At 37.1% G+C, this 11,403-nt stretch overlaps 1 protein-coding gene across 3 annotated transcripts in view; it reads right to left on the reverse strand.

Annotated features, from left to right (window-relative positions):
• LOC106873345 (uncharacterized) overlaps positions 1 to 11,403 on the reverse strand; it is a 253,626-nt gene that overhangs the window by 4,421 nt on the left and 237,802 nt on the right. For all 3 annotated transcript variants that reach the window (XM_052977316.1, XM_014920673.2, XM_052977317.1), the window contains 5 exons: positions 10,658 to 11,167; positions 5,395 to 5,566; positions 4,560 to 4,742; positions 1,240 to 1,620; positions 114 to 421 (listed from right to left, as the gene is read on the reverse strand). In XM_052977316.1, coding sequence (XP_052833276.1) covers positions 114 to 421; positions 1,240 to 1,620; positions 4,560 to 4,742; positions 5,395 to 5,566; positions 10,658 to 11,167 — 1,554 coding nt within the window. The remainder of the gene's footprint in view (positions 1 to 113; positions 422 to 1,239; positions 1,621 to 4,559; positions 4,743 to 5,394; positions 5,567 to 10,657; positions 11,168 to 11,403) is intronic.

Genomic DNA, 11,403 nt, shown 5'->3' on the forward strand with positions numbered 1-11,403 from the left:
ATATATATATATATATATATATACAAATATACACACACACATAAACATAAAAATGTAAAAAAGCAGAAAAAAATTAAGAAAACATAGGAACATAAAATTAGAAGACTTCTTACCTCTTCCACAATGTTAGGTGGCAATTGGGGACATCTGTGGCACAGAAAGTGGCCTCTGTAACCTTCCTGTCTCGGTACACACTGACAATTTTGACAAAAGTTGTGCTTCAGAGATAAAGCTATGTACGCACAGAAGGTCTGCATGAAAGATCGGCTAGTAGTCACCTTATTCAGTTTCTTGGTGTTGAAATATGATCCTTTTGAATGAATAGCTTCTTGTGCACAACTATCATCAGGGACAATTTGGTGACCAGAAATATTTGCAAAATTATTGGAGTCTATTGGGTAGATATTGCGATGATTTGCCCCTAATTGTTGGAGTGAGTAAAATAATGCATATTTAAATATCATTTAAATAAGGAAGTAATAAATATTTGCTTCATTTCATTATCATTTTAATATTTATGTTTGTATTTAAGGTGGTGAGCTGGCAGAACTGTTAGCATGCTGGGCAAAATGCTAAGTGGTATTTTGTCCATCTTTACATTCTGAGTTCAAATTCTGCTGGGGTCAACTTTACCTTTCGTCCTTTCAGAGTTGATAAATAAGTACCAGTTGAGCAATGGGGTCAATGTAATTCATCCAAAACTTCCCTTTAAATTGCTGGCCTTGTGCCAAAATTTGAAATCAATATTTATGTTTGTGTTAATATTTATGCTTGCATGAGTCTACTGGAATTCACTGAAGCTGATTTTCTATGGCTGGATGCCCTTCCTGTTGCCAACCTTCACTTGTTACCAAATCTCCTAGTCTATCAAACAGTGAAAAGCATGGATGGAGTCATGAGCAAAATATGAAGACATCTCAAGAAGCTTGCATGTGCTTTTTTGCAGTTGACTGCAAGCATACAACATTGTCTGTAATTGATAGTGGGGTTGTAGTTTTGGATACAATCAGCAAACACACACAAAAAACTAACAAATATGAAATCACTTATGCAAACATATACCTGCACACAAACACATTTACACACACACACACACAGTGCACTCTGTAACATGGTTGGCATCAGGAAAAGCATCTTTATCCTTTTTATTCTAACAATTCTGCCAGTTTGCTGAATGCAGGAAATAACTAATAATGAAAGAATGCCAAAAATAAATGTAGTATTGAAGTATATAATTACCATATATATGTGCCTTCTCAGGGTTGATGTTCCCAACTGATTTGAAGTTTTGTTCAGCCAAAACATGAAGGATAACATCCTGCTCACGCAGTGCTTCTCTGAGTTCAAAGCTGACCACATTATTATCTTGACAACTGCTGCATGTCACCAATATAACGGCCTTCATTGCACCTGTACGAAATGGATAGTGCAAAGCTCTGGTCAGAGCTTGCATAATGTCCAGTGGTTGCTGCTGTCGGTTGTTTTCATAGTTGATGTCATATAGCACATCACTAACCATGAGGCTGTCACTCATTGTCTGGCCATCGAAGGTATGCAGGTAGACAGGGGTGGTGTAGTTACCACCAAAACCAACCAAACCAAACTTGGTGTTACTGAAATCTTAAAAAAAGGAAGACAGTACAAATATAACTGTGTATGTATATATATATATATATATATATATATATATATACACACACACACACACACATATGTGGATTTTTCTATGATTTTGATCATCGAAAAATTCTAGAAAAATCCATGCCATATGTTAATTGATCTAAAACAGAGGTTCTCAAAACTTTTTGTCCCACCGCCCCCCTTGTGTCCGCATAACAGCCTGTGCCCCACCCCTATTTTATGTATAAATAAATATTTTATATTTTACTAATTTATATAATGAATCATTTGATATTTAATATAATATTATATAATTTGTATACAATACTATAATAATATAATAAATTCATAGCATCTCCCAATCAACTGTCTTCCTCCCAATGCCTCCTTTTTCTCTACCCACCCCCACTTTCCCTTTAGGCACCAGTGCCCCCCTGGACCGTCTCAATGTCAACCGGGGGGTGGCAGCACCCACTTTGAGAACGTACGATCTAAAAGATGCAAATTATGCATAGCTGAAAGATCCTCTTTGGATCTAAGAATCTCACAGCACTGCTTAATTCCAGATCAGAAACTTTCAACAACTGCAAACATAAGGACAAGTTTCTTTTGGCATATTGGAGAGGAACGCCACCTTCACCTAATTGAGCATCTGCATTGCAGACTTTAAACCCCTTCTATTGATTCTACATCAACAGGCTTTATGGCTTTACAGCTGAAGGAGACATAACCCAAATTCTCTTTTCCCTTTCTTTTTCTGTTTCTTTCACTCTTCCACTTTTCTCATCCACCTTCCTCTCATTTTTTTCTCACAATTTCTCTTGTTCTATTATTCTGTATAGGTCTTGTTCTCAGAGCCCGGAAATTGCTTGGAGACGTGGGGTACATTATTAAAACTTGCCTAGAAAACATCTTCAGAGTATGAAACTATTAGTTGGTCACAAAAATATATATTGTTTACCTTAAACAATATTTATCTCTCACCAGATGGAGTACTTTTTCTGTTGATCTTGCCTTAACAAGAAAGTAAACTATATATATATTGCTCATTAGAAATATGCCCCTTGGGTTGGGAGCAAAAAGAGCCACCACAGCATAGGAGATATTTGGTTGTAGGGTAGTATTGGAGTTGGGGCAAGGGCAAGGTGGGTTAGAGATGCAGAGGGGTTGTGGAGAGAGGGAATGGGAGATGGTGGGGCAGAGTAAATTCTAAAATCATGGTATATATTGTAGTTTATATGTACATGTGCTTACATATAAAAACACACACATCTCAAAGTTGGGTGTGGCAAATTTCATACCAATTCCTCAATTTGCAATAAGAGATAAGACAAATGATGGGCTACAATGCCTAGTCATAGTGCAGTCAGCCAGTATGCTTGGACAAATTTGCTTTCATGAAGGTCAGGAGCAAAAATTCTTCATTTGTATTGCTTAGGTAGGTGCCTGGAGAGTTCTTTAGTATGATTCATTTCTCAGTTCATTTAGTATCATTTAGTATGATCTTTTCTAGTATCAATGTCATAATGTGTAGTGTTTTCCCTTGATGTCCATATATACCTCACTAGAGATGTGACATTTTGTCTTCCTTAGATGTTAAACAAGGTCTTGCAGTTGTTGAAGGAACCTTCTGTTGAACCCATATACTTCTGCATGCCTGAATCCTTTGATACTTCCTCTTTTGACACCTTGTTCATTAGGATCCTTTGACATTTCCTCCACCTCATATACAATGGTTTCTATATTTCAATGGCCTTCAAGTGAATATGTGGCGTTATTGTTGCACGAGTAGTCTGCTTGCTTACTAATATTTTCTTTATGCTAGATGCTCAGTGAAAATAGACATATAAGTATATCTATTAAATATTTTCCTGTTCCTGTGCGTTAAGGAAAATGTTTATCAACTAAACTAAGGAAGATGCTGCCTGTACAAGTTTTTACATTCAAGGAAAACATCGATGTATACCATATAACTTTATGGTGGTATTTTCTCTTTGTGGGATTAGGGTCAGTCATAAAACTAATTTTTTCTATGTTTTAAATGTCTGTAAAACAATGAGGAGGGTGTCCTGATATAAAATTGTGCAAATTTCTGTTGTTGACTATGATGAAGAATTTGATGATCTTATTTTTAAAAACATTCTTTGTGGATTGAGGTTCTTTAAAAATGTAATCTAAGGCTTTATTAAATCCATTCTAATGTTTGTACATTTTAGAAAATACATTAATCATAATTTCATTATACGCTAATATGATTATTAAAACAAGGTAAACAAACTGTTTCCAAAATTTTCCTAAATATTTAACTAACATTTTAGCATTCACATTATTCTGTCAAAAGTAATGCTTATTAATTGATATTATTTTGAACTAATCCTGCATTATCTTGTAGCTTTGAGATTTTGATGAAGTAACTGTTAATTTTTAGAATGATAACGTAGGGTTGGTATGAGAGCCCAGATATGGCCAGTTTGAACATAAAACAAGTGAAATATTTTGACCAGATATGATTGGTCTAAATGCTATGATATTTCTATTGACATACACCAACCTTATTTCAGTATATTTTGAAAATAATAAAGAATTTAAGAAAAATCATTATTAAACTGGTATTTGGAATATTAATTAACATGGAATTTAGATGGAAAATTTTAATTTAGATCACTGTAAAACAGGAAGTTCATATCATAAAACAAGAGGTGCTCTCAGGTCAGTTGATATTAAAAGGGTTAAAACTGTTGTTTTTTTTGTCTCAATTTCCATAAGATGTACCCCAGTATATCACACAGTCAAAAGCTTGAGAGACACAGATCTAATGTGTTCTTTCTTTTCTGAAAACTGTAGTATGTAAACTGAGGAATGATTGGTTACTCTTTCTAGCAGATCAAGTGGCACAAAAATATATGGCTGAAACAGTAAAACAATAAACTGCAACTTACTTATCAATGACAATAAGAAGTTAAGGTTCTCAATTATCTGTGGAAGCTTTGACCCCGTTTCAGAGTTACATTTTGTTTCCTGGAGAACAATAATAATGTCTGCAAGATAAGGTGTAGACACTGGATTGAGACTCATAACCTCCCCTTGCTGGACTTTAGTTTCATTGATGGTGAGACAGAACACTGCAATGAAAAGACAATAAGCATTTATTGGTGGTGTGGTATAGAGTGGGAGGAGTGTGTGAGAGAGAGAGGAAGACAGAGAGAGAGAGAGAAAGAGAAAAAGAATGAGAAAAATTAAACAGAATTGAGAGAAGGCCCTGAAAGATAGTGGAACGCAAAGGGAATGTGCATGCTTGTATAAGAGAGAAAGAGAGAGAGATAAGTTGATGATGAATTGAGGGAAGGTGGCTGAGAGCTAGTGAGATATAAGAGAATGCGTGTCTGTTTACATAAGAAAGAGAGTGGGAGTGTGTGTGTGTGTGTGAGAGAGAGAGAGAGAGAGAGAGCGAGAGAGAGAGTGAGAGAGAGAGAAAGACAATTAGATGAAAGACTGGGAGAGAGTGGTTCACAATCTATGGGATAGAGAGAAAGAGAGGGAGAGAGATTTAGATGCGGAATTGAGTTTGGATGGCTGACACCCAATGAGACAAAGAGAGAGTTTGAGATTGCTATGCAGACAATCAGGGACAGACAGACAGTCAGATAGATAAATAGAGAAAAAGGGATTGAGACACAGAGAGTAATAGAAAGATAGATAAGCCAACAATCAAACAGACAAAAACAGAAAGAAGGAAGGAGAGAAAAAGAGAAGTACGTATTGTATAGAACTCACAACATTCCATGGGCATGGTCAGTGGAACTCCTTGTCTTTGACATTCCCTGATGTATAGTGATGACACTGCACACAAGTTGTCCTTGCTTGGCTTTGCAGCTGCTGATGGTGTTGTTAATGCATCTATAGGCACATCTGAGGAGCACATCTTGTAAAAATATCCAGGTGTTACCTGTGGTGTGGACAACCCAAATGAAATATTACATTCATAAATATTGGTTTCAAAATTTGGCACAAGGCCAGCAATTTTGAGGGAAGGAGTAAGTTGATTACATTGACCCCAATACTCAACTGGTATTTATTTTATTGATGAGAGACAAAGTCGAACTCGGAACATAAAGACAGACAAAATACCACTAAGCATTCTGCTTGGCATGCTAACAATCTTGCCAACTCACCACCTTATTACATACATAAACATTACATTTACTCTCACCTTCTCTCTTGTTCTCTCTAGCTGGGTAGCCATGTACTGCCTCTATAACAAAACACCCATTTCTGCCTCCCTGTCACACTAACCTTTCATCAGTGGAGACGCAATGTCCCAGTGGTTAGGGCTGTGGACTTGCGGTTTTGATTCCCAGACCGGGCATTGTGAGTGTTTATTGGACGAAAATACCTAAAAGCTCCACGAGGCTCCGGCAGGGGATGGTGGCGAACCCTGCTGTACTCTTTCACCACAACTTTCTCTCACTCTTACTTCCCGTTTCTGTTGTGTCTGTAATTCAAAGGGTCAGCCTTGTCACACCGTGTCATGCTGAATATCCCCTAGAACTACATTAAGGGTACACATGTCTGTGGAATGCTCAGCCACTTGCACACTAATTTCACGAGCAGGCTGTTCCGCTGATCGGATCAACAGGAACTATCGTCGTCATAACCGACGGAGTGCCAACAGCCTTTCATCATCACAAGATCACCTCCTCCAATTTCCCCTCCCCTCTCAAAAAATTCCTTGTCTTGCAAGTTACTTGGTGACCCTGTCAATGCTGGTGCCACATAAAAAACATCCAGTCCACACTGTGAAATAGTTGACATTTGGAAGCGCATCCAGCTGTAAAAATCATGTCAAAACTGGCCTCACCTATGCAAATGCCACATAAAAAGAACTCAGTCCACCCTACGGGGTGGTTGATGTTAGGAAAGGCATCCAGCTGTAAAAACCCTGCCAAAACACACAGTAGCCTGGTGTATTAGGTTGATTACATTGACCCCAATACTCAACTGGTATTTATTTTATTGATGAAAGACAAACCATCCAACCCATGTCAGCATGGAAGGCAGATGTTAAACAATGATGATGATAATATTCATATATATGATGGTCTCTCTCATCAAAGATGATGTATGAGTGTCCAGCGAGAAGACAGGAAAAAAGCAAAATTTCAACCAAATAGACAATGAACAACACACACTACCATTCGTCACTGTTTACAATTCATTTACTTTCCCTGGTGACTCCCCTGGCCACAAAAAGCAATACGGATATGAGCATCTGCATGACTTATTAAACCAGCATGTGATCTAGCCGAGAAACCACAAAGTGGACAATGGTGGTTTGCAGCAAGACTGTTGTTCTATTGGTTTCTTTTCCTGTCATTCTGTAACTGCTCTTGATGAAGTATTCTTTGAGTTTTGAAATACATGTATGTATGCATACAAGCTTACATATATAAATGCATACGTATGCACATAATATATATACTGTATACATGAATACATATAATATGAAGTGATAGTAGTCTCTTGTAGTCTGAGAAAGACAATTCTGCAATTTCTTGCTGAACAACCTGCACAAATGATATGTTTATTAAGAAAAATGTTCTTATCAAAAGATGGGGGAACTATTCAATATCCTAAAAATTCCACAACATAACAGTAATCCTGCCCAAGCATACTTAATTCAACTGCCCGTGTTTCTCAGGGCATTTGGCAGTATGAGTTGTAGGGTAGTGTACTTGCTATTCTATGTGTGTGTGTGTGTGTGTGTGTGTCTCCTTGTCTTAACGTCGTATGATAGTTGTAAATAAATATTGCTATCATACTATCTACACTCTCTGAGTGGTTGGCGTTAGGAAGGGCATCCAGCTGTAGAAACTCTGCCAAATTAGATTGGAGCCTGGTGTTGCCATCCGGTTTCACCAGTCCTCAGTCAAATCGTCCAACCCATGCTAGCATGGAAAGCGGACGTTAAACGACGATGATGATGATGATGATGATGATGATCAAATGTATGTGCTGTACATTAAGCTCACTCCCTCTATCAAATCAACATTGCCTGAATAAGTGCAGCATGTATTATGGGTCAGGTGTTGAAGTGATCACAGAGTAATGTAAAATGAAATGTTTTGCTCAAGAACACAATGTATCACCCAGTCCAGGAATTGAAATCACAATCTCATGATCATGAGTGCAACACCTTAACCACTAGGCCATGCACCCACACACACAATTGCATACAAACATGAAAACATACATGCATCCATATACTAATAAATACATATATACATGCATGCATACTTACATATGCACACTCATGCATGCATGCACATGCACACACACACACACACACACACGTACATGCATACAAAAAGGGGTATAAACATTTGTATTGGTAGACTGATTTAGAAATGTATTGGTTAAGTTTCACAGACTTGAGAAACACGTTTGATTGTTTCTACACACATCTGAATGTCAAGACCAACTTTGTAATATAATGTATAATATATGCTTGAGCTTATATCTACTGTTTATTTTTTATTGTCATCATCATCACCATATTCATTGTTGTTGTCGTCAACATTATCAGCATTTTATATCCATTTTCAGGAGACAGGAGTTTGGACTGTTTTTGATAGAATGATTTGGAAAATCATGTTCTGCTCCAATGTTTCCATTTTAGTAGGGTCTTCAAAAGTGAATACTCTTCCTAATGCCAACTACTTTACAAAGTGTACTATCTTTTATTTTTTACTTGTTTCAGTCATTAACCTGCAGCCGTGTTTGGGTACCAGCTTCAAGAATATTTAGCTGAATGAATCGATCTTAGTACTTAATTTTGTAAAGCTTGGTACTTATTCTATTGGTCTCTTATGCTGAACTACTAAGCAATGGTGGAGGATAAACACAAAGCCACACACATGCATATATATGACGGGCTTCTTTCAATTTCTGTCTACCAAATCCACTTTCAAGGCTTTGATTGGCTTGAAGCTACAGTAGAAGGCAACTTATCCAAGGTGCCATACAGTGGGACTGAACCCAGAGCCATGTGCTTGAGAAGCAAACATCTTATCATACACTTATGCCTGGGCCTATGAGTGTGCTTTTTATTTCATGGTACCAGCATTAGTGATATGGCCAGGAAATTTGCAAAACTAAAAACTTGCTCTACTGACTAAAATTATATATATATATATATATATATATATATATATATATAGAGAGAGAGAGAGAGAGAGAGAGAGCATTTTAGGCAAAGTGATGAGACAGAGAAAAGTATGATGAGAGGAATGGATTTATTGTGAGATAGTGGTAGTAAAGACAGTTGGGGAGGGAGTATGAAAGGATCCAGAGAAAGGAGAAGATTAGGTCAGGGGTTAGTGTGAAAGAGGGACAATGCAGGAAGGGTGATGGGGTAGGTTGGTAGGGGGATCCAGTGCTATGAAGAAAGGGTGGAAGGTGTGAAAGAAGAGAACATGATAAAGATAAAGAGGCAAGGTTGGCAAGGTTCTTGAGAGAGTTGTTGAAGGAAAAACTGGTGTAGAAGTTGTAGGTGAGATGAAAGAGATAGGAAGGTGTTGAGATGGTGGAAAAGCTGTGAAGACAGCCCAGTGAGAAAGAGTGACCAAAGGGAGGAGGGTGTCATAGAGTTGGAGAGAGAACAGGATCAATGCAGTGAAAGAACTCACAGAAAGGCTGCGAAAGAGAGACAAGATGTGAGCAGTAAATGAATGATGAAAGAACATCCTTGCAACCAGTACTTCTCATGTTTCTGTTCTCTCTGCTTTCTCCAGTACAGCATGTCACCAATTGTTGCAGTCTCTTGTCAAATATTTTGTGAAGTTCAACATCATAGGCTCAGGCATAGTTCTGTGGTAAGAAGCTTGCTTCCCAACCACATGGATTTGGGTTCAGTCCTACTGCATGGTACCATGAGCAAGTGTCTTCTACTATATCCTCAGCAGCTGACTGAGGACTGAGCCCTAATGGACCCCTGCTGCATGTTAAATTTAACATATAAGAATTGCTGATTTCTTGGGATTGTTTCCTCTTCTCATTCAAAATCAATCTTAATTGCTACTAGATGTTTTTCACTTTCTCTTTGAACAAAGGCAATTTCATTAAATCCAAAAGTTACCATATATGGATTTAGAATATCTTTCTTTGTCCCCCTCTCTCTGTATAAATATGTCTATGAGCATACATGTGTATATGTATGCACAGGTGCACGCAAAATGAACACCAAAATACACACTCATTGTTTTTAAAAAACATTAATTAAAAGTATTAATTGAAAGTATTATTTAAACGTATTATTTTGGATCATTGTATAAACAGCAATTCAATTTCATGATGTTGATTGTATGGAGTTTCAAATGTTTATAATCACATTACCATGTGAATCAGAAATGAAATCAAAAATATGAGCTTGAAGCAACTGTTTTCACAAGTATAGTTCACAAAGGGTTTTCAATGAAAGAACATAAGGATAAGTTTATGTATTTGTTTTGAAAAAACTCTTGATGTGAATTTGCATGTTGAAACTGATATTGTTCTACTTGGGATGGTTATCTTTTGTCAATTAAACACATGCACTATTTATTTCATCCTCACTTTAGCTTTATTGTTATTTTTAGTTTATTTGTCAGAGTTCTTTTGTAACACATACTGTGACCTCTTCAGTGACTTTCCGTCCCATGTTTCTCCTCTAGCACTGCCCATTCCATTTCGTCTTTCTGTAGTATGTATCTCTATCTGCATAAGTGTTTTTAAGTCTATATTTGTGTGTGCATCTGTGTTTAGCATGTGTGTCCTATGTGCATATCTATGGGTTTGTATATTACACTGTTTGTACCCATGCTTTTATTTATTTATTTATGAAAGCAAATAAGAGTAATTAGGCTGAATGTAAGATGGCTATCATCTGACAAAATAAGCCAATCATCATGTGTGTATATATGTGTGTGTGTGTGTGGGGGTATGATGGTGATAATGATGACAATTATGTTAATGGTGACAACAACAATAATAGCAATCTTACCTGTTTGAAGCAGTTTCGAAACTGGGAGGATTTCTGCAAAAACAGACGAGCACATCCATCACTGTTCCAGTTATCGTCAACATCATCATCACCATCACCATCATTGATGTTCATGTCATATTTGTTATCTGGAGTCATGATCATATTTTGGTTAATTTGCAATGGCAGTAAAGACTTACAGTTTTCTGAGACTGTCCATGACTTGGCAAACATTTCCAGATTTCCAGAAGAATCCAAATCAGCTCCTGGTCCTGATTTAAGTTCCATTTCCATTTCTTCCTGACTCACAAGGTTGAAGTCATCATGTGGCTCATTATTGTATGTGCCAAAGAGCCCAGCAACCTTATTGAAATACCAGCCACTGATTTCAACTTCCAGAAGATTAGCCTCAAAATTTAATGTCACTTGGTACCCTCTGGAGCTTTCCAAAGTCACAGCTTCCTGGGTTCGGAACACAATGCCCCTGGTCAGTGTCATTGGAAGGTTCACCTCAGTGCCACCAACTTTGACCTGCCACAAAAATTCAAGAATTAATTAAGAAATAGATCAGTTTTGTCTTTTTTTTTTTGTATTTATTTGTTACTTTATTTTCAGTAAAGGAGAAAAACAATTAAATAAACAGCAATTAGGTATCTATATGTATATAAAGATGAAAATGTGTGTCTGTCTGTCTGTTTGTGTGAATCCCTAAAACTCGAGAACTACACAACTGATTTTATTCAAATTTTACACATGCCTTACTTAGG

The sequence above is a fragment of the Octopus bimaculoides genome, chromosome 28, assembly GCF_001194135.2.
Source record: "Octopus bimaculoides isolate UCB-OBI-ISO-001 chromosome 28, ASM119413v2, whole genome shotgun sequence".
In the NCBI taxonomy this organism is placed as follows: Eukaryota; Metazoa; Mollusca; class Cephalopoda; order Octopoda; family Octopodidae; genus Octopus; species Octopus bimaculoides.